The sequence below is a fragment of the Poeciliopsis prolifica genome, unplaced genomic scaffold, assembly GCF_027474105.1.
Source record: "Poeciliopsis prolifica strain line A6 unplaced genomic scaffold, Auburn_PproV2 SCAFFOLD001, whole genome shotgun sequence".
Taxonomy (NCBI): domain Eukaryota; kingdom Metazoa; phylum Chordata; class Actinopteri; order Cyprinodontiformes; family Poeciliidae; genus Poeciliopsis; species Poeciliopsis prolifica.
Genome location: NW_026562376.1, coordinates 377,501 through 401,025, shown reverse-complemented (window position 1 = coordinate 401,025; position 23,525 = coordinate 377,501). Strand labels below are relative to the sequence as shown.

At 44.9% G+C, this 23,525-nt stretch overlaps 2 protein-coding genes across 2 annotated transcripts; one reads left to right on the top strand and one right to left on the bottom strand.

The window, feature by feature from the left end:
• Positions 1-548: 548 nt before the first annotated feature.
• LOC129360167 (protein C12orf4 homolog) lies at positions 549-14,145 on the bottom strand. The gene is given in 15 exon segments (XM_055030293.1): positions 549-1,555; positions 3,078-3,145; positions 3,842-3,875; positions 3,877-3,900; positions 8,526-8,728; positions 8,803-8,871; positions 9,477-9,605; positions 10,301-10,498; positions 10,584-10,690; positions 10,842-10,948; positions 10,950-10,967; positions 11,063-11,162; positions 11,855-12,042; positions 12,634-12,779; positions 13,498-14,145. Coding segments are annotated over 15 exon segments (1,707 nt in total). The 5' UTR covers positions 13,721-14,145; the 3' UTR covers positions 549-1,462.
• Positions 14,146-14,912: 767 nt separating this feature from the next.
• LOC129360176 (transcription factor E2F5-like) lies at positions 14,913-22,100 on the top strand. Its single transcript, XM_055030305.1, is given in 15 exon segments — positions 14,913-15,290; positions 15,292-15,412; positions 16,906-16,993; positions 16,996-17,014; positions 17,390-17,473; positions 17,475-17,500; positions 17,503-17,548; positions 18,387-18,430; positions 18,504-18,568; positions 18,714-18,888; positions 19,236-19,364; positions 19,765-19,899; positions 19,982-20,029; positions 20,119-20,163; positions 20,802-22,100. Coding segments are annotated over 15 exon segments (1,182 nt in total). The 5' UTR covers positions 14,913-15,249; the 3' UTR covers positions 20,918-22,100.
• Positions 22,101-23,525: the final 1,425 nt, after the last annotated feature.

Here is a 23,525-nt window from a genome sequence, read left to right as displayed (position 1 = left end):
GGGAGTAAACCTGAAAGTTCTGTCTGTCAAGCAGCAACGCAAAAACTGGATCTTCCTGTAACTTTGGAACAGCAACTTCTCAGAAAGCCTGTGGTGACAGTGGGAGGAAACAACTCAGTTTAACAGGAGCAAAGCTGGAGCAGAACCAGAGCCAGGTTTTATGAAACAGGAAATGGTTGCTTCACATTGATTTTGTCCTGGTCATACAGGATGTGGATCTTTTTCAGCCAGGTGAGAAAATGTTTGAATATTGAGAAACACTGCAGTTCCTGGCGGCTCTGCGTTTCGGGCGGGGAGCCGCTCGGGGTCCTCTGGCACTGAACCAAACATTAGAGCCTGGAAACAAACCTGCAGAACAACGCCATCTTGTTTACAACATGGCTGCCATCTTTAATTAGGCCTGAACTCAGTTGAGATTTAGCGGCCTCATGTGGATCATAACTTCTGCAGAATATTGATAAATAATCTTCATTACACCAGCAGAAAAGCTGAACGGGTCCAATCAGAACCAGAAACCAGATTCCCTGGATCCATGAAGAATGCACAGCTGAGCTCTCCAACTTTATTATTATTAGTAAAACATTAATTAGAAATACAGTAAATATCTTTATGGACTCGCTGAGGGCAGAAGCAGGAAAATAATCCCAGGTGGATCGATGCTTGTTCAGATTATGAAAGTGGGTCATTGTGTGAATGTGTGTGTGGGGGTGTGTGTATGTGTGTGTGTGTATGTGGGTGTGTGTATCTGGGTGTGTGTGTGTGGTCTCCACTTTGTTCCTCCTCTATATTCAGGAATAGTGCCACCTACTGTTAGAGGGGAGGAACAGCTAAATCGCTAATATTCCTAAAATAACGGGCCATGTCATCTTTTGCAAATATAATTTGGGATAAAAATGACTCGGCTCGTCATTTTAGGAAGGGGAAGATATGAAATGATTTGCTTTAGTGGCCCAGGCGTCTTGCCGGGCAGCGTCCCAGCTCGTGTTTATCCAGTAGAACCGGATGCGTTTCTTTTAGATCAGCAGCTAGAATGAGATGAATCCAGGAAGCTCAAATCAAATTTCCCTGGAAAAAACAATCATCTCATCCAAAGAACTCGTCTTTCCAGAAGCTGGAAGAGAAGAAAGCGGATTAGAACCAAAACATCTCCAGTACGGACCAGCAGGAGCAACCAGATGTCCTCCAGAAGGATTTATTCACCAAACGTCTGACTTCAGATCTAGAACAGGCCAGGAGCGAGGATGTTCTGGTTCTGATGTTGTCTGGGTGGACCGTCAGCGATCCGTCAGGCAGAAAAACATTTTCATTCATTTCTGTTTCAAAGTCTCGAGATTTTCTGCTTCATCTAATGAAATCTGGATGGATGAAAGTCTGACCAGGATCTCCGCTCTGCTGCGCCTGTGAAAACCATTCCTGGGCTCATCAGGTCGTGACCTGGCCTCATCTGGAATGGTTTTCCTCATCAGTGCTTTGAGGTGAGCGTCAGAGTGGAAGAGACACGGAAGATCTGAGGCAGCATGTTGCTCAGCTGGTAGAACATCTCCTCTGAAATGCTCTGCAACACAAAGAAAGATGGCGGCCAGTCAGAGGACACCTTTACGACCTCCACAGTTTGACCTTTAGGAGCTTGACACTTTGACCTTTAGGACCTTGACAGCTTCCTGTCCTAAATCAGCTGAAGCCTCTTTGGCAGGGGCCAATCAGAGAGCAGTTCAGTATCAGCCAATCAGAGAGCAGTCCAGCATCGGCCACTAGTCTGCTTTTAGCTTTTGGTCTGGAACTGACAGTACCAAAAGACGTAGCATCTGCACTTTGATGGAGCGACTATCCTGCATATGTTTGCCACTAGAAATAAATTATTTTCTAAACAACGTAGAAATATATAATCATTTTTCAGAGTAAATAAAACTACTCTACATGTTGCAGTCCAAAATAAATTCAGAACAAATGCTTCCAAATGCATTTAGTCTGCAGCATGTTTATCATGCAGTAACTTGGGCAGCCTGGTGATGAAAAGGACCAGCTGCAGGAGGTCAAATCACATTTTTGGTTCAGTCACAAAGACTATTATCTATTATCATTATTATTAGTCACACCTGGTTTAAACATTTACTCATTCTTAAAACTCATTGCTGCCGTGTGGCTAAGTGTGAGCTAGCTGCAGGCTAGCTGCAGGCTAGCTGCTGGCTAGCTGCAGGCTAGCTGCTGGCTAGCTGCTCCAGCTGGCTAACTGGGGAGCTAATCTGATCAGATTAGATCAACATTTCTGTCTGACTGGCGGTGCAGGACAAACACGCCACACCTGACTAATCCAAGTATTCGCACCTCGTTCATGCACGACGCCTGGCATTAAGGTCACCGGCTTCATGTTTGACCTCTGACCTCAGAGACAGGTTAAGTCCAGTCAGATGGACTCTGTTTGGTCTGGAGAAATGTCTCACTGGGATCAGTGGAAACAGATCAGCTCTTCATGGCAAAGGGTGGGAATACTTATGCAAGTGTTTTTTCTTAGTTTTCCATTTTGAATCCATTTGCCAAAGTAAACTTGGTCCCACATTGTCAGAACGAGGCATCAGAGATCAGGTTAAGAAGATCTGGAAAAAGGCTGGAACGAAGCCAGATGTGGAGAAAGTGAAGCGGTGTGAATGTCGACTGTAAATAAACTGAATTAATCTAAAATATCTAGTGAGAGTAAGAGTTATGTCATCCTGTGTTTGATGTTGAGATAAATGAACTAACTGTGCCACATTTTCACCTGAAGCTGTTGGGATTCAAATGTTGGATAAAGTCTGAATTAAAACGAGAACTTCATGTTGTTTTTCTGGCACTGATGCATCAAACTGATGAAAATAAATCATTTCAATCTAAAGTGCAGATGAATGAGAGTTTAGGAAGAAAGAACATTAAAGTTCATCTATCAGCAGCTGTGACCTTTGCCCTGGACGCAGATAAATCACAGGCCAGCTGGTTAAACACTGAACTAAAGGTCAAAGGTCACCTAAAATACCAGAAGCTCCTTGCTGTGGCGACACGAAGAGGAACCTGGCTGAGTGACGGCAAACAGCCGCAGGCCTCACCTTCGGCACCAGGAACTGAACGGTGCGGGAGATCCCTCCGTCCCACGAAGCCATTTCCATCATAAAACCTGGAAGCAGAAAACAAGAACAGAAGATTACGTTTACCTCCAAACATGATTAAACATCTGGAACATTACCCATCATGCACTGCATCAAGTACTGCCCATCAAATGCAAGGAATTATTTTTGTTAAATCCAATTTGGCTGACAGACAAAAAAGCAACCGACCCGGTTCCTCCTTCTACCGACTCTTGCAGGTAAAAAACATATTGCGACACCAGAAAACCCCTTTACAACAACACTACTGATGTATTTGGAGAAAATTACAATTGATCACCTAAAACAAATAGAATAAAAAAAATTTACAACAGTTTTTCATGCCATAAGACATAAAAGAAAATGAAAGAAAATTCTGATACAAAGGATCATAATTCATGGAGGATTAACAGGCTCCTGCTGTTTCTGAAGCTCCGTTTTTATCAGTGTTGCGCTGAGCAGCAGCTCCTATAACGAGCTCAGCAGCTGTTTGCTAATTGCTGCAGGCTAGTCTGAAGGAGGTGAGTGGGGGAGGAGGTGATTCTTGAAGGCGGGGCTAAGGCCATCAGGCCTTTTAACAGCTGTGATTAAAAAATTTCTAAAACATGACAGAATGAAAGCAACACTGCATGGAAATACATTAAAACATGATTTAAAATATTTTTCATAATCCTGTCATTGCTTCACCAGGCAGCAAGGGGCTGGCAGGGGTCAAAGGTCACGGTTACCTTTGACACATTTGAAGACCAACTCTGCTCTCTTTCAGGCACCAGGGGATGGTCATCTCCTGTAGGGAGGAGGAGAGAGGAGAGGAAGAGGAGAGAAAGAGGAGAGGAAGAGGAAGAGGAGAGAAAGAGGAAGAGGAAAACGAAGAGGAAGAGGAGAGGAAATGGAAGAGGAGAGAAAGAGGAGAGGAAAAGGAAGAGAAAGAGGAAAGGAAGAGGAGAGAAAGAGGAGAGGAAGAGAAAGAGGAAGAGGAGAGGAAGAGGAAAACGAAGAGGAAGAGGAGAGGAAAAGGAGAGGAAATGGAAGAGGAAGAGGAGAGAAAGAGGAGAGGAAGAGAAAGAGAAAAACGAAGAGGAAGAGGAGAGAAAGAGGAGAGGAAAAGGAAGAGGAGGAGGAGAGGAAGAGGAGAGAAAGAGGAGAGGAAGAGAAAGAGGAGAGAAAGAGGAGAGGAAGAGAAAGAGGAAGACGAAGAGGAAGAGGAGAGAAAGAGGAGAGGAAAAGGAAGAGGAGAGGAGAGGAAAAGGAAGAAGAGAGGAGAGGAAAAGGAAGAGGAGAGGAAAAGGAAGAGGAGAGGAAAAGGAAGAGGAAAAGAAGAGGAGAGAAAGGGGAGAGGAAGAGGAGAGGAAAAGGAAGAGGAAGAGGAGAGAAAGGGGAGAGGAAGAGGAAGAGGAGAGAAAGGGGAGAGGAAGAGGAGAGGAAAAGGAAGAGGAAGAGGAGAGAAAGGGGAGAGGAAGAGGAGAGAAAGGGGAGAGGAAGAGGAAGAGGAGAGAAAGGGGAGAGGAAGAGGAGAGAAAGGGAGAGGAAGAGGAAGAGGAGAGAAAGAGGAGAGGAAGAGAAAGAGGAAAGGAAGAGGAGAGGAAGAGGAGAGGAAAAGGAAGAGGAGAGGAAGAGAAGAGGAGAGAAAAAGGAAGAGGAGAGGAAGAGGAGAGGAAAAGGAAGAGAAAGAGGAAAGGAAGAGGAAATGGAAGAGGAAGAGGAGAGGAAGAGGAGAAAGGGGAGAGGAAGAGGAGAGGAAAAGGAAGAGGAGAGAAAGGGGAGAGGAGAGTGTGACTAAACCAGAAATCTGATTATGGTTCACAGTTACAGAGAAACGAGAGATAAAGTTCCAGTTTTGAACTGAATCCTGAATAAATGAACTTTTCTGTGAGCTGAACACCAAGTGGATCCTGAAAGCTCCACACAGAGGCTGATGATGATGAAGATGAGGACGAGGATGATGAAGAGGATGAGGAAGAGGCTGACCCGTCTGGTTCTGCCCTCTGACCAGCAGCCGGACCTTCGTCTCTCGAAATAGTTTTTCTGCTTTCCTCTCATCCAAAGACAAAAACACCTAAAAATAATCAGACAGCGGTTCTGTCTGCGCTGCGGTCCGGCTTCCTCTAAATGGGCTCCAGAACCGGGCCGCAAAACCAGTCGGATCCGTCCCACAGCAAGAGGAGCCAACATGGAGCGGCAGACGGAAAAACTGCAGCAAAAACAGAAGCTGCAGACTTTAGAGTCTAGAAGCTGCAGACTTTAGAGTCTAGAAGCTGCAAACTTTAGATTCTAGAAGCTGCAAACTTTAGATTCTAGAAGCTGCAGACTTTAGATTCTAGAAGCTGCAAACTTTAGATTCTAGAAGCTGCAGACTTTAGATTCTAGAAGCTGCAGACTTTAGATTCTAGAAGCTGCAAACTTTAGATTCTAGAAGCTGCAAACTTTAGATTCTAGAAGCTGCAAACTTTAGATTCTAGAAGCTGCAGACTTTAGATTCTAGAAGCTGCAGACTTTAGATTCTAGAAGCTGCAGACTTTAGATTCTAAAAGCTGCAGACTTTAGAGTCTAGAAGCTGCAGACTTTAGATTCTAAAAGCTGCAGACTTTAGAGTCTAGAAGCTGCAGACTTTAGAGTCTAGAAGCTGCAAACTTTAGATTCTAGAAGCTGCAGACGTTAGAGTCTAGAAGCTGCAAACTTTAGATTCTAGAAGCTGCAACTTTAGATTCTAGAAGCTGCAGACTTTAGATTCTAGAAGCTGCAAACTTTAGATTCTAGAAGCTGCAGACGTTAGAGTCTAGAAGCTGCAGACTTGAGATTCTAGAAGCTGCAGACTTTAGAGTCTAGAAGCTGCAAACTTTAGATTCTAGAAGCTGCAGACTTTAGATTCTAAAAGCTGCAGACTTTAGAGTCTAGAAGCTGCAAACTTTAGAGTCTAGAAGCTGCAAACTTTAGATTCTAGAAGCTGCAAACTTTAGATTCTAGAAGCTGCAAACTTTAGAGTCTAGAAGCTGCAAACTTTAGATTCTAGAAACTGCAAACTTTAGATTCTAGAAGCTGCAGACTTTAGATTCTAGAAGCTGCAGACTTTAGATTCTAGAAGCTGCAGACTTTAGATTCTAGAAGCTGCAGACTTTAGATTCTAAAAGCTGCAGACTTTAGAGTCTAGAAGCTGCAGACTTTAGAGTCTAGAAGCTGCAGACTTTAGAGTCTAGAAGCTGCAGACGTTAGAGTCTAGAAGCTGCAGACTTTAGATTCTAGAAGCTGCAAACTTTAGATTCTAGAAGCTGCAGACGTTAGAGTCTAGAAGCTGCAGACGTTAGAGTCTAGAAGCTGCAGACTTTAGATTCTAGAAGCTGCAAACTTTAGATTCTAGAAGCTGCAGACGTTAGAGTCTAGAAGCTGCAGACTTTAGAGTCTAGAAGCTGCAGACGTTAGAGTCTAGAAGCTGCAGACTTTAGATTCTAGAAGCTGCAAACTTTAGATTCTAGAAGCTGCAGACGTTAGAGTCTAGAAGCTGCAGACTTTAGATTCTAGAAGCTGCAAACTTTAGATTCTAGAAGCTGCAGACGTTAGAGTCTAGAAGCTGCAGACTTGAGATTCTAGAAGCTGCAGACTTTAGATTCTAGAAGCTGCAGACTTTAGATTCTAGAAGCTGCAAACTTTAGATTCTAGAAGCGCAGACGTTAGAGTCTAGAAGCTGCAGACTTGAGATTCTAGAAGCTGCAGACTTTAGAGTCTAGAAGCTGCAAACTTTAGATTCTAGAAGCTGCAGACTTTAGAGTCTAGAAGCTGCAGACTTTAGAGTCTAGAAGCTGCAGACTTTAGAGTCTAGAATCTGCAAACTTTAGATTCTAGAAGCTGCAGACGTTAGAGTCTAGAAGCTGCAGACTTAGATTCTAGAAGCTGCAAACTTTAGATTCTAGAAGCTGCAGACGTTAGAGTCTAGAAGCTGCAGACTTGAGATTCTAGAAGCTGCAGACTTTAGATTCTAGAAGCTGCAGACTTTAGATTCTAGAAGCTGCAAACTTTAGATTCTAGAAGCTGCAGACGTTAGAGTCTAGAAGCTGCAGACTTGAGATTCTAGAAGCTGCAGACTTTAGAGTCTAGAAGCTGCAAACTTTAGATTCTAGAAGCTGCAGACTTTAGATTCTAGAAGCTGCAGACTTTAGAGTCTAGAAGCTGCAGACGTTAGAGTCTAGAATCTGCAAACTTTAGATTCTAGAAGCTGCAGACGTTAGAGTCTAGAAGCTGCAGACTTTAGATTCTAGAAGCTGCAAACTTTAGATTCTAGAAGCTGCAGACGTTAGAGTCTAGAAGCTGCAGACTTGAGATTCTAGAAGCTGCAGACTTTAGATTCTAGAAGCTGCAGACTTTAGATTCTAGAAGCTGCAAACTTTAGATTCTAGAAGCTGCAGACGTTAGAGTCTAGAAGCTGCAGACTTGAGATTCTAGAAGCTGCAGACTTTAGAGTCTAGAAGCTGCAAACTTTAGATTCTAGAAGCTGCAGACTTTAGAGTCTAGAAGCTGCAGACTTTAGAGTCTAGAAGCTGCAGACTTTAGAGTCTAGAAGCTGCAGACTTTAGAGTCTAGAATCTGCAACTTTAGATTCTAGAAGCTGCAGACTTTAGATTCTAGAAGCTGCAGACTTTAGAGTCTAGAAGCTGCAGACTTTAGAGTCTAGAAGCTGCAGACTTTAGAGTCTAGAAGCTGCAAACTTTAGATTCTAGAAGCTGCAGACTTTAGATTCTAGAAGCTGCAGACTTTAGATTCTAGAAGCTGCCGACTTGAGATTCTAGAAGCTGCAGACTTGAGATTCTAGAAGCTGCAGACTTTAGAGTCTAGAAGCTGCAGACTTTAGAGTCTAGAAGCTGCAGACTTTAGAGTCTAGAAGCTGCAGACTTTAGATTCTAGAAGCTGCAGACTTGTGATTCTAGAAGCTGCAGACTTTAGATTCTAGAAGCTGCAGACTTGTGATTCTAGAAGCTGCAGACTTGAGATTCTAGAAGCTGCAGACTTGTGATTCTAGAAGCTGCAGACTTGAGATTATAGAAGCTGCAAACTTTAGATTCTAGAAGCTGCAGACTTGTGATTCTAGAAGCTGCAGACTTGAGATTCTAGAAGCTGCAGACTTTAGATTCTAATGGACTAGCGTTGCTGTCATCAGGCTTAGCCCGTTTTCTGGGGGAAACCCTGATTAGCAATACCATGAGTATGGCCTAGTTAAAGTTCCATGTGTGAAACCAATAAATATGTGGAGAAAAATGAGAAATGCACAATGATGGATGGCTCTGATGCACTGCTGCTGCTCACGTTCAGACCATGATGCTGGTCAGAACGGGAGCAGAGCTGACCAGCCAATCAGAGACCAGGTCAGGTCGCTGCTTCCTGTGTGTGCGGACCCGGACCGGGCCGGGCTGGGCCGGTCGGTACCTCGGACATGTCGTGGACCAGCAGCAGCGGCACGGTGACGGTGGTGACGTCGTGCGTGCAGCAGACCTTCAGGATGTTCCTCAGGCCCATGATGGCCGGGTCGCGCGCCGTGATGCTTCCCGACCGCAGGTTGTCGTCCACACAGAGGTGGAAGACGACGTGGACCTCCGACAGGTTGGAGTGTCTGGAGATGTAGAACTCGCCTGAAGGAAAACACGGAGCGATTCAGAAGAACCGACTCAAACTGAGAGCATCTCCACGTGTTCAACATCAATACCTGGGAGAATATTTGAGGGATTTCTTTCAGCTGTTTTGCTCTTATCATCTCCTCCACTCTTCTGATTTTCTGTAGAAAAACAGAAACAAAACTGACGCATGCAGAACTTGGAGTGATGAGCGTCTCTGGACGGATCCAGAGGAGAAAAATATTTCTGTTTCCGTTCTTCCTCGTTCCTTTCACCGCTGAGGTGGAGGAGAAATAAACGTCAAACTGAGCGCCGCCGATTCTGAGGAGAAACCACCTGGCAGAGAAGACGCTAAAGACGTCAGGTACGCACAGTTACACCACTTACAAAAACAATAGGGACTTTTAGTTTATTATTTACAAAATCCTTAAACCCAGTCAGCTGGATACACAAAGAGACTAGAGCCTGGACTTCAAGTCCTTCATTTAGATTAATGACAGAAATTTCAACGCGTTGAAAATTTTAACAGGACGAATCACACTTGTTTTTTACATGAAAAAGTCCAGACGTGGAACCTCAGCACTCCTGTGTTTCTGGTACGGCAGTAAATCAGATGAAATGATGGCAGAAACTGAACTTCATATGAGCAAACATTTTAACAAGAAATACTTCAAAAATCTAATTCTTTAAATAAAAATGGACAAATTCAGCGGCTCAGTTAGAACACAGTTTAAACTAAGCAGAGCTGGTGATCAGAGGGACTCACCTGCCGGCTGCTTCTGCTTGCTGCAGCGCTGCACCCGCGCATACAGCACCGCCTGCTGCACCTCCTCCAGCTGCTGCTCCAGGCTCAGGAAGTGGAAGTCGGTGCATTCCTTCGCCACCGTGGCAAAGTCTGGAGATCAGCAGAGAAAAAAGCCTGAACCCGACTGTGAGCCGCTGCCGCATCACATGCTGCGGACCGGAGCTGCAGCAGCAAGAAGAGCACAGTTTCCTGAGCTGCTTCAGCAGCTGATGAGCTGCTGTCATTCATCAACTTCAGTTTATTATCAAAACAAGGCAGACAAACTAAAAGTTTAATCAGCAGCTGCTGACAGTCAGTCTCCACCACCCTGCAGCTTCTGGATGCAGCACACCTGCCGCCGCAGCTGCAGCACACCTGCTGCCGCATTCTGAAACCGGACGGGACGGGAGCCCCCCGTTGTGCATTGTTTTGCAGGAACAGTATTAATCTTTACAAAAAGAAGAAATCTATTAAACTACATTTAGCTTCTTTCCATTTGGAGATCAGCAGAGATGATGACCAGGTCATAATTGAAATGATTCAGTTAAAAAAATAACAACCAATCATGTAACAAAGTCTCTAAATATTTCACTTCAAATCAATCCCTTCACGTTTTAAATTGCTGAATAATTTCTAGCTTCACTGACAAATAAAAACCTTCCTGTAAATGGTCCAACAGGTTCCTGTAAATGGTCCAAGTCAGCTTAAGCTTGTGGGAGAAATCAGGCCAGGAGGTGAAATGATGAGCAGAGTCTGATTTGGGACTTTTGCCCAGTGTTTCACAGTAACCAGGTAAGATGGCCGACCTCTCTTGATGCCGCTGTAGGAGTTGACCCGGTTGTCCACCAGCAGCACCAGGCCGCAGAGCGAGGACGAGTAGAGCGACAGCGCCGTCTGCAAGCGCCGCAGCTTGGCGCCGCTGCTGCTGTAGCGCCGGTGCTTGCAGAAGTCCAACACGTCGGCACGGACCAGCCGCAGGTTGTGCATCGTCTTGAGCTGCGCTCCTGCATGAACAGAGAACAGCTTGAGGTGCCGCCATGGTTTCCACCTGCAGAGGGCGCCATCAGGCTGCAGGAGGAGCAGAGGCACCTAGGTGGATGGTGAAGCTCTCCTCCAGCAGCGGATGCTCCTCGAACGGCCTGCAGTCGCCGTCCGCAGCCTCCGCCAGCCGGCCCGGCTGCACCTTGATCTCCTCGCTGCAAAACACGAATCACAGCAAATCCATCTTCACCGTCGCTCGCCATCCAAGATGGAGGAGAAACGCTTTCTCACATGGCGTCCTGTCCCACTGCAAGCCTCGGCTTATTTCACCAGAGAGCAGCCCCAAGCTGCTGTTGACAGACTCACTTGATTTTGCTGCTGTTGTTGGATTTCTGCAGATCCTGGTGCAGCTTAATGACCCAGTCCTGGTACTCCTGCTTCTGGATGGTCATCACCTGCTTCAGCTCGCTCGCCCCACCTGTTCTCCAGCACCTGCAGAGAGAGGGGGTAGGACGACGTGTCTTCAGAGTGGACGTCTCCGCAGGACGACGTGTCCTCAGTGTGGACGTGTCTCTGCTGTCGTTTACCTGCTGAGCATCAAAGTGTTGCGAAGCCACGGCGTTGACATCGTGGTCGCTCAGCGTGTTTCCCAGCTCATGCATCACTTTGTCCATCTCTGCTGCTTGCCTGGAGACGGAGGACAGAGGGAGGGACAGACAGAAGGAGGGAGGGACAGACGGGGTACAGACGCAGCAGTCAGACTGGCAGCTTTGCCTCAGGAGGAAACCAGTTGCTGCCAGTTGGATGGAAAACCTTCAGGATTTTATCTTGATCAGGAAAATGGGGATTTACAACGGAAAACAAAAATAACATGTAAATAATGAAACTAAGAAGAAACAGTTGAGTTAATTTACACTAAATCTGATGCTCATTATATATCGAATGATTAATAATCGGATGCTGATTGATTTCTACAGAAGGGAACCAGCTGAAGCTGATTCAACACGAGTCCAAAGAAGAAGAGGAACCTGTTGATGTTTGCTTTGCTGCAAATGATCCAACATTAACTGAAGGAATGCTGCTATTGTCTTTGAAAATGGTTATTTTTTTTAATTTAAAAAAAATTATTATTTGGTTATTTGCATCTTTTAATACATTTCTAATAGTGCATGAAAACGGTTAAAATGATTGAATAAAATATCAGCAGGATCTGATCTTTTAATGTGACTAATGGTCAGAGCAATAACCATTAGCAATTGTTCTGGTCGACGCCCAGCAGGGCGGCGGCGATGGGGGGGGAGGGGACGGCGGCGATGGGGGGGGAGGGGACGGCGGCGATGGGGGGGAAGGGGACAGCGGCGATGGGGGGGGAAGGGGACGGCACTACCCTCTGCAGCTTGCTGAGCTCCACGTCTCGCTCGCTGATCAGCTCCGACACGCTGACGAAGTAGCTGTGCTCCAGGTTCAGCAGCGTTTCGGAGGCAGGCGAGTGGATCAGTTCGTGGTAAACGTCAGCAAAGTCTTCGTCCCAGCTGGGCTCCTCGGGCCGAGCGTGCTCCAGGCTGGTCTGAGGAACACAAACAGTGACCCCTGCTGGAGGGTTGGGGAATCACAACCACATCAATCACAAAACAGTAACTCTTTTTTAACAGGTTAGGTTTCAAAGACATTTAAATAACTTTTTTGAGGTAATACTCCAATCAGCTGTTTTTCTTTTCATGAACATAAAGTTAGTTCTCCTGGATCAGAATAATAATAATCATTATTAATCTTTGAAAAAATCTGGCATTTTCCATGTAGACGAGTGATTGATATTTATTTTATCAACTGTTCAGAGTGATTTTTAAATGTGGCCCGAAACCGGGTCAGAACCCTGCAGGTTCAGTGTGAATGTTGGAATGGGAACCTGAAGACAAGAGGAACTCAGAGAAGTCTCATTGTTGGTTCATTGTGACGTTTGTGTGCAGAGGGTTAGGATGACTGCAGACTTCTGCATATTTATACTAATTTACATTCAGATGTATTTATGGAGGTGACAGGTGGAGCAGCAGCTGCTGCGTTTCCTGCAAATTGGGTTCTATAGTGTGAACTGCGTGGCATTTTAAACATGAGGCCCCAGAGCCGTTCACGCAGCAGCAGCGGCTGCAGGCGTTTGTACCTGAGCGTAGGATGCGGCCCACGCGCTGGTCAGCTGGTTGATGTCCACGGCGCTGCAGGCGAGGCGCTGCAGGGCCAGCTCCGCCTCACGGTCAAAGTCCAGGCCGCTCTGCTCCTCCATGAAGGCGGAGAGGGCGGCTTTCAGCTCTGCACAGATGAAGCATTTCAGGTTAAAGATCATGTTTTCATTACCTGAAACTGGAAAAATTATCACAATCAGCAGAAATAGAGACTTTCTAACCGACTGTAGTTTTCTAGTTGGTCTCCAATTTTTAAAATGTCCGACCTGCCGATTCTGATTTTGGTCGACACTGAATTATTTTGTCTAAAATGCTGCTGAATAAACCCAGAAAATGGCTGAGATGGAGACAATCTGGTGACCAGGTGACCTGGAGGCGGGGCCAACCTGGTGGCGGGGCTAACGGTCAAACCTCCCATAGCACAGGTGTCAAACTCCAGTCCTGCAGGTTTTGGATGAGCCACAGGTAAAAAGCTGGAATGAAACGGCTTCATGACCTCCAGGATTAGGATCAGTCCTCCAGAGCCTTTATGACCCCATCATTGTGATCAGGTGCTGCAGCAGAGGCTCATCTAAACGCTGCAGGCCAGCAAAATCCATCTGGAGTTTGACACCCTGTCAACAGAGGCTGATGTCTGCAGCTCTCATAATGTGTTTCATACACTGACTCAATAATACTGTAAACATCCTAATTGATTGTGTGGGTCCAGACATGTATATTTTCCATGTAGTGTCTGGCCAAGTGCAGGTGAAGGCCAGAAACTCGGCGGACCGGATGCAGCCTGCAGACAGGCCGCTGGAGCTGCGATATTAACCGTGTTCATTAGCTCAGAGCTGCAGCCTCACCATCTTCTATGTAGCAGGGGATGTTGTGCAGCAGCATGAGCCTCCCGTGCAGGTCCCGGATGTTCAGCTGGACCGGAAGCTGCAGCGGAACTCTGAGCACGCAGGTGTTCTTCCCGGCCTTGAACTCGAACACGAACTCCCTGCCAGCGGTTCCGCTCGCTTTGCTTCCGCTCGCGTTGCTTCTGCTCATGGTGTCCGGAGCTGGAAACGGCTGGAGCGACATGGCGGCGCCTCGAGAAGACACTAAATCACAAATTCCTGAAGTTCACCTGACAATAAATGAACAGAAGCGTTAATTCTGCTGATGGAGCAGGTCAGCTGACCGGTTCGCCACTCTGCGTCTTCTGCTTCTTCCACTTCCTTGTTCATGCGGTTTCCAGGGCTTTGGTGCAACAGCGCCACCTACTGGTGCGGAGTGTGAACCCGGACTTCACTGAAGGATTATGTTATCAAACTGTTAATTTGAGAGAAAATATTATCTGACAACTATTGCTTTTTGAGTTAGATTTAACAAATCAACCAAATCTACTTTTACTTTAATTTTATTTGACTATTGGATCAGCTGTTGTCTTTCTTCCTAGTAATTTGGACAGTATTACATGTTTTATTATCTCGTCAACTCCACAGTATTCAAACTTTTCTGAATGCATCAGCTTTTCTTTGCTATTAATTCCTTAATTCGGGCAGGTTTTGACATGATATGCCCCTGGTTTTGAAGATCTGCGACTAATATTTACTCTTTATTTGTACTTAAGTGCTTATTTAGAAACATAAATGTACTTCTAAGGGTAATTTTAAATTAAAAGACAGTACATTTCAGATAAAGTAAGAAAAACTCTCAATTTCCTTCACGGGACAGTATTCTCTATTTTCCAGGCACATTGCATAATTTATAACCCAATCAAGTAACTACCTTCAACTGTCATGGAAAATCGGAATAATTGCAAATGGATAAATAAAGTATTTGGATGAGCTCGGCTGATCACCGATCGGCCTGCCAATAAATCTGCAGCGATAAATCAGGCGGAAAATTTAAACTGAATTGAATTTGGGGAAAAAGAAAATAAAAAGTGATTAAATGATTAATTTCCCTGCGCTTCACAAGTATGCAGTACTTTGTGCTGCTGTCGTATAAAATACGTACATTTAGTGTCTGGAAGGAAGAAAATGTTTTTGTTACCATAAAAATGTTAGTTTCATATTTTATAAATAGCCCTGCCAGTCTGACATAATTTTGCAGATTTGCGCATGCGTGCTTTTTAAGACGTTGTGTGTCCAACTGGAGTTTCTTCAAGTTTTTGTGATTAAGGGTTCGCGGTGAACTCGACAACTCTATAATGACGAAGAATGCACTTTTTCTACTCATAAAAATTATCTTCAAATCTGTTCAATTTCATGGGTATTTTATGTCATAAAACCATATTTTTTAGAGAAGCATTTGTATTTATTCCGAAAATTCCCGTTGTTCAGCTTCACGCTTTTAGCTGGGTGGGAGTATTGGCAGTCGGCCCCCAGCGGGGAGAAGCGTCCCGTCATTCCTCGCGTGGCCAACGGCTCTCTACCGACTGCTCATTGAATTACGGTCCGCGGCTCGTTCGGCTCGGCTTTACGGAGTAATCCGCGGAGATCCGGGCCATACCGACCCAACAAACACCGCTACACCGTCCGGGCTCTGCTTGTCGTCCGGCGTGCCGCTCCTGGGCTCGCTGGGTGATTTTTTTCAGGGGAGAACGGCGGAGCTAGTAGCCAGCGATGATGGAGCTGGAGTCGGCCTGTAGCCGAGGCGACCCGGGGACCCGGGGACTCGCTGCAGCCGCAGACGCCGAGCCGGCACGAGAAGAGCCTGGGCCTGCTCACCACCAAGTTTGTGACCCTGCTGCAGGAGGCGAAGGACGGGGTCCTGGACCTGAAGGCGGTGGGTCTTTGTCAGTTAAGCTTAGCATTAGCTGCAGCTAGCTGCAGGCTGCTTTCAGTGAATTATACACTTTAGCGCATAGCTTTCAGCTTTAGCTGCGGTGTTTTGTTTCTCGTTTGAGCAAAACCGGCGCGGTTCCGCGGGGCTGTCGGGGCTTTCCAGGCCGGAATCCGGGTGTTAGCCCGGAGTGAAGTTTGAAAACACCGGGTAACTTGTCAGGCTCTGCCCCCTGCAGATTCAAAGTGTGGAAAGTGGGTCAGCTTTTGTCTCCTCAGCCAAAGCTGCAGCAGCAATCTTCCTCTTCCTCAGGGATGAAGGCTTTGTCTCTGGACGTCTTCAGTCGTTATTCTTCACTAATTACTCAGAAGTATAGCAACTAAGAGAGTTAAAGCCCTGAAAGCTCTGGTTGGTGGTCAGACTCCGGGATAAAGCAGGCAGCTGCTGCTGTCAGGCTGCGGGGTTAAGAACAAAATGCTGCCCTTTGACCTTTAAGTAACATTTTGGTCAGAGATCTTCTTCCTGTTCCTGTCCAGGCTGATGTGAAGCTATGACTTCCAGAAAAAATACAGTTTCAGTTGTTTGTTTTATACATGATTAAATTTCACTTAAAAAATAAATTCTCATTTTCATACAAAAAACTCTGATTATTACAGTTATGCTGTTCTGCAAACTGTGACCCTTGAATAACTTTGACTAAAGCATTTTGAATTAACTTTAAATATAGATTAAAATTTATGACAACACTTTTTCCATCAGACTCTGTAAGTCTGCTGCTGTTTTTATTTGTAAATAATCAGTTGTTTATATATTCATCTATATCTTGCAAACTTTTACTTTCCAAATTATTTTGTTAAATCAGTTGCTATTTTTCAATAATTGCATACTTATTTTCTTATACTGTAAATGTGTCCTTACTGCTCAGCAGCTTATTATTAGTAGTATTATTTGTGTTACTAATGATACTTATATTTATTTATTGTTTGTTTGATTTTCACACAGATCTAGACAAACTTGTAGATTAATCACTACTAAACGTTGTTTATTTTTATTTTATGAAATGAGACTTTCTGCAACTTCATGCTGAGCAGAAGGCCTGGTCTTCTGTCTATCCTGACTGTCCTATGAATATAAGTGACAGAGAGATGTAGCCAGCTGACTGGCAGTTCACAGCAGTGTTCTCTCACTTTCAGCAGAAATTTCTCCTCAGCTGAATCCTTTATGATGAAACTGAATTAGCAGAGAAGAACTTTCACTTCTGGCTTCTGAAAGATGGAGGAGGAGAAACATGACTCTAATCGTAACGTTTGCAATAAACCTGGTTTGATCTCAGGGTCCCGGTTCAGGAAGCTATTGGCTCGGTCTGCTGGTTCTGGTCAATTCAGAATAGAATTATGTGAAACTCTGTAGCTGCACAGGCTCGTCGTCTCTATCAGTGAAGGAAGGAAGTGGGAGCCCCAGCATGATGCTTCCTTTGCATCCCGTTTCCTCCGCAGGCTGCAGACACTCTGGCCGTACGGCAGAAACGACGCATCTATGACATCACTAATGTCCTGGAGGGAATCGGTCTGATTGAAAAGAAGTCCAAAACAGCATCCAGTGGAAGTAAGTTCCCTTCATTTCTCTCTGAATGCAGGCAGAACTGGAAAATAATATATTACACGTCATTTAAAAGATAAATGTTTCAGTTAACAAGCAGTCCATAGCTGCCAGCAGGGAACATAGTTAGTTTTTATGGCTTTTCAAGGGAACAGTTGAACCAAGATTAAAATTAATTAAATTTTCCGTGAATTATTATCATTTATTCTTCTCATTCTGTAGTAAACAATAAAAACTTGGATCAGAACTAATGCTGACAAATGAGACAATGACGTTAAAGCAGAAATACAAAGCGTTATTAATAATAACATTAACAGATTAGATGGTAAAATTTGACGCTGACGTCTCTCTGCATGGCCACGCTCTGATGGTGCGTTCAAGGGGCGTGGGACCAGGCTGCAACACCAGGGAGATCGCAGACAAACTGATGGAGCTGAAGGCCGAGCTGGACGATCTGGCGCTGCGGAAACGAGCTGGACCAGCAGAAGGTCTGGTCCAGCAGAGCATCAAGAACGTCACCGACGACTCCAGCAACAGCCCATATCCTTCTGGACCCGACCAGAACCGGCCTCAGGTTCAGGCTCTGTTCCTGAGCTGCCGGGTCAGAACACGGTTAAACTTCCCAAATGGTTTTGGCCGTGAGTGTCGCTCCGTCTCCATGGAAACATTTCTATAGTTGGGGATTTTCTGATGTGTTTTTTTATTAAACATGTCAAGCTGTGACATTTCATCCAGCCAGAAAATAAAACTGCTGGGAGATTTAACCAGCAACCTCAGGATGGCCCTTCAGTCCATTCAGAAAGTTTTCACAGCCTTTCATTTCCAGACTGAATTAAATCAAATTCTATACATTAAATACCTCGTTATGAAAATGTGGGGAAAAGCTTGAGATTCTTGCAAATTTATTCAAAGTAGAAAACCAATGATCACGTTTACATAAGCATTCGCTGCCTTGTTGTCAGTCTGATTATTTTCTTCATCCGAGCTTCTACTAAGTTTAACTAAACCTCCAATTAGGTGGTTTTGCTGATAAACTGTCTGAAATCGATATTTAGTTTTATCTTTCTTTATGACGGAGTTTTTGCATTTTAGTTCTGTACCCTAAAACTGTCTCAGTGCTGCCCTCTGTGTTGATCGGTGGTGCTGCAGTGTCTCAGTGCTGCCCTCTGTGTTGATCGGTGGTGCTGCAGTTGGATTCTGCTGCAGAGGGTTGTGTTCATCAGCGTCCAGATGTCCTGATGACGACTTCATTCCACTCTGCTTTCTCAGATTAGAATGAATAATAATAAATATGAACATCCTGACCAGGAAGCCTTTCAGATTAAAAGCTGAAAGGCTTATTATCTGTATTATTGGACCAACCTTAACGCTTTCAAACGATGGCCTACGTAAAGCACGAAGACCTCTGTGGAGCGTTTAAAGGTAAAACTGTTAAAGAACATTTAGGTTCATTGTGGCTGAACCTGGCTGTTTCTCATGACCTTTGACCCTGCAGGGGACACTCTGCTGGCCATCCGGGCCCCCATTGGGACGCAGCTGGAGGTTCCTGTGCCAGAACTCGTAAGTAGCTATGGTTATGATGGGTCAGAGTCTAAGTTGCTCCATGAGCCAGGGTAACTGTGTGTGTGTGTGTGTGTGTGTGTGTGTGTGTGTGTGTGTGTGTGTGTGTGTGTGTGTGTGTGTGTGTGTGCGTGCGCGTGCGCAGGTCCTTAATGGACAGAGGAAGTACCAGATCCGTCTGAAGAGTACCTCTGGACCCATCGAGGTTCTCCTGGTCAATAAGGACCCGTCCAGTGCCGCTCCGGTGGTTCTGCCCGTCCCGCCTCCTGATGACATCCTGCACAGCCTGCCAGCGCAGACGGCGACCCAGAAGACCCCCATGCTCCAAAGGTCCTCACCTCATATTGGACAGGAAATAAAGTAGAAAAGCCTATATAGTCCCTCGTGGACCGATCCGGGTCGGCCTCCCAGGGGAATCGGATCGTTCTCAGGCTGCAGGCCGAACGTCGCGTTTTACTTGCAGTTGATGCTCCACTAAGAGCCGCTGCTGTGAGCTGTTAGCTTCCTGTTCAGTAAAATAAATGTCTGGTGGAAGGTCTGCTGGGGAAACGTGGCGCCATGTTGGATTCCGAGCTGCTTCTGTTCAGACAAAATGATGGAAACGTTTCTGTTAGATCTTATCCATCTGCAGCAGCACGACATGACATTTCCTCTCGCCTGCAGCTCTGCAAGCCGCAGCTCTGCCAGCCGCATCCAGCCATAAAACCAGCCACAAGAACGCCAGGCGCCGCAGCAACGCCGGGCGCCGCAGCAACGCCGGGCGCCGCAGCAACACCGGGCGCCGCAGCAACGCCGGGTAACTAAAACTTGAACTGGAGTGTTTGCATGTTTGCCTCATGTAGAGAAAGTCCGTCGTCAGAAACAGGATTTGGGTCATCAGGTTTAATGAAATAATGAAATGAAGGTTTATGTGATTAAAACTGCTTTGTAGTCAGTTATTATGATATTAACAATGCATGCGGGCTGGCTATTAAAAGACAAATATTTTGTGTCTATTTGCTTTTCATAAAACTTGGGCCGTCACTTCATGCAGCCGTGCCTCATTTGTCTCCTCCTTGAATTGAAGTTGGGGCCAGAAATGGCCCGCGGACCGCTCTTTGGACACCGCTGGTTTAAAGTTCAACTAACACCACTGAGAAGCACGTTTCAGATTTCACCTGTTTTTCATATTTCTCCCTCTGTGTGTTTGGCCTCAGATGCGAGTGCACAGCTTGGTGCTGCAGCACAGTCAGCTGCTGCAGCAGTTCCGCAGCAGCTGCAGTCCTCCGCCTCCCTGGACGGTTCTGCCTCCTTAGCCGGGTTCCAGCCCGTCAAGTCGGACCCGTCTGAGCGTGAGTCTCTGGGATAATTCTTCATAATGTGCTGATCATGTGCTGAAATGTGCGGCTGACGTGAGCTCTGATGTTTCTCCAGTTTTGGATTTTCCCAAAGAGCTTTCTGAAATGTTTGACCCGACTAAAGGCGAGTTGAGCTCTGCTGCCCGATAAACTGATATTGATAGCATCTCTAAATGTTTGAGTTGAACAAGCTTTGCTGGTTTCTGCCTGCAGAGATGATGCCCGGAGACCTGCTGGAGGACCTGATGTCGTCTGAAGGTACCGAACCTCCATCCAGCTCTTTGTTGTTTCTTTCAGTCGTAAAACGGAAACTGGAAATCGGGTCGCGTTTTCCGTCATCAACGGGAAAATGATGATTAAAACAGACGTTTGGTAGCAGGTTGCCATTGTAACAGCTGTGTGAACCCAACAGGAAACGTTTTTCAAAATAAAATAAAAACTGGAAGAATTTCAAACGTCAGGAGACAAATTTGATCCAAACTGAAAATGTATACCATTATGCATCAAGATGAACTTTGACCTCTGATAAGATCCAATTAGAAACATCCAGCTGGGAGAAGGTCAGGAGCGGCACTGGGAATACTGGGAATACTGGTGGGGTAATTTGGGTCGAGTCCGGCTGCGTGTTCCGGACGCTAACCCGCTCCAGTCCTGCAGAACCTGTAGCTGCCAGAAACATGCAGCAGTGGAACCAGAACCCGGACGTGCGGATCCCTCCGGGCCCGTGCAGCAGAACTCCGATTGGCTGTTGGTCTTCGTTTTCTGTCATTTCCTTCTCAAGAGCATTTCAGGATTCTGGATGTAAAAACATTTTCGCTTTGCTGTGAGACGCTGTATTCTGATTTTAGATGGTTCTGACCTCTGGCTCCTTTAACCGTTCTCCTGTTCCCCCTCAGTGTTCTCGCCTCTCCTCCGTCTGTCGCCTCCACCCAGCGACCACGACTACATCTACAACCTGGACGAGACCGAGGGCCTTTGTGATCTCTTCGATGTCCCCATCCTTAACCTCTGACCCCGTCTGGCCTGCCTGCAGCCTCCATCAGCGCCTCCATCAGCGCCTCCATCAGCGCCATGTACAGAAAACAGCTGGAAACTTTGAGCTTTTCCAAGGAAAAAAGTCAAAACTATATTTTTTTGCATTGTTGTGTACAAAGATGTGTGTGTGTGTGTGTGTGTGTGTGTGTGTGTGTGTGTGTGTGTGTGTGTGTGTGTGTGTGTGTGTGTGGACCTTTTGTACTGAAGAATCTCAGAGCGTCTCCTGGGAACCAGAAGAACCGGGTTCTGGGTCCTCCTTGTACATAGAGAATATATATTTTGTGATAGCGGCGAACGATGCTTTATCATTTCTGCAGTTGGAACTTCGAAACTGTTCCCAGGAATCATGCAGCTTGGTCTCAGTCCAGTCCTCCCAGTCTTCCCATTTTAACCAGCCTAATGTTAGCTGCAAGTCAAACAAGAAATTTATGTAAAGATGTGATCAGATTAAAATGACTCGGTTTTAAGGTTCTGTAAGGGATTTTAAAACTGTTTTTTTTAGAGCCTCCAGGGTTTTGTTAAGCAAATAAATATAAAGTTTTAACGCTGGCCACAGATCCTCTGTATGTTTCTGTGTCGTCTATAAACTTTTAAATCTAGCCTCCGGTTCTTCCCCAATGATTCGGTTCTGGATGAAAGTTCTGACGGGGTTCTGGGTTGGAACGGACCCGGGTTCCGGCCACTGCTGAGTGCAGAACACAAAAACTGCTCAAGTGAGAATCACATTCCCAAATCTTGATCAAACATCAAGATTTAAATCATCAGATGGACCAAAATATGAAGTTATGTGAAATTTTTGGTATTTTAACAATTTGTATAAAAATAATATAAATGATTACAAAAAGTTTTCTGAACCATTTTTTTAGAATATACAACTAAAGCAAACTGCAGGTCTGGTGACTTTTTTGTTAGAACAAGTTTGTTCTTCTGGCAGTAAAAATGCTCCTAAAAGTAACTTCTCTGGTTCGGACTGGATCCTGGGTTGTAGTGGATCCGGGTTCTGATTATCGGTCCAGTTCATTCCAGTGAAGCAGCTGGACTGTTTTACTTTATTTATGGAATAAAGTTCATGTAAACATGAGGAAATATGCAGGGAGGTTTCTATGAAAACCCGTTTATTGAAAACACCATTAAGCTTTTCTTGCATCGTTTTAAACTCGGATTGTTTTTTTTTTTTTTTCCTTATTTTTAAAAAGAAAGAATAATTGCCAGCAGGGGGCAGCAGTGATCACGCTATAAAGCTGTTTTCTAAATAATATCAGCATAAATGAATAGAAAAACGTTTTATTTGCTTCTTTTTCCTCCCCTCAAAAACTGCTTTATACCTTTTAATAGGACAGCGAAAACATATGTGAACCGCATATTTGTTGCATTTTTAATAACATACAAGAATAAGACAACAAAAAACAAGTGACAGTGATACACTCAATTCAGATTCTCATTCAGTAATTTAGTCCCAGAAGCAAACAAACACAAATAAACAATGATTAAAAAAAACAACTCAGCAATCTCTGCACAGTTCTCTTGATGTCCTTTGTAGTGTTTCAGAAACTCGGTCAATGGTGACCATGTTTCTTCAGATCTCTCTCCTTTTCCTCTGATAATGTAAGTGAGTCGCTCCAGAGCCACACGATGTCATCTCCTTCACCCACATGTGAATTGAAGGCATGTCCATTTTTTCCAGTATAGAGATATTAATCTAGTGTCCTGATGGAGTCCAAAGTCAATCAATTTTAACTGTCTGGAATTAAAAACACAATTCTCCGGATAAATACCCAAAACACACATTTTGGCCTCAGCAGGTAATTCACTCCAATGATCTCTGACAAATTTGCATAATCAAGTTCCAATATTGCTGTAATGTTGGACACTCCCATACGCAGTGAAAGAGAGAACCTTTCCAACCAAACATTTACAGCAGATATCTGGGATGTTCAGTTTAACTGGAGTTATGTAAATTCTCATCAACCACTTGAATTGAAGGAGTTTCATTCTTGTATTGATTGACTGTTTTTGGGCCTTTACTCATGCAGTGTTTCCAGTCCGGGTACTGGTATCTCTTCTCGAATGTCAACTCTCCATGCATCCAGTTTATCTGCAGTGGATTCCTTATCATGCCTTAGTAAAGCTAAATAAAATAAAGAAATATGACTTCTCTTCTCTAGATTTTCTAGCACAATATTCTCTAGGTATGTGTAGGGTAGCAATCAAAAAAATCAAACAAAGTCCAGAAGTTATAGAGCTCTCATTCGGTTTATCTCTTTGTTCAAAAACATTTCCATCCAGTTACAGCATGACAGGTTCACACACAAGAGGGAGAGTCTCCTCTGATCTAACACACCTGCCTTTTAAAGCATTGGCTCTTCCTTGACTAATTAAGGGGTGGAGTCAACATTTATAAGTGAAAATAACATTTGTACTTCACTATATTCCTAGAAAGAAATTTACATTTCAACTAACAACTTCAAAACTAAAACAATCTGGGCCCCAAATTAAATCCAGGCATATCTCCCTCTCTCTCAAAAACAGATTCTGAGGTTGATTGAAACATCAGGTCCTGGTCAGCACTGCTCATGGGCGCGCCT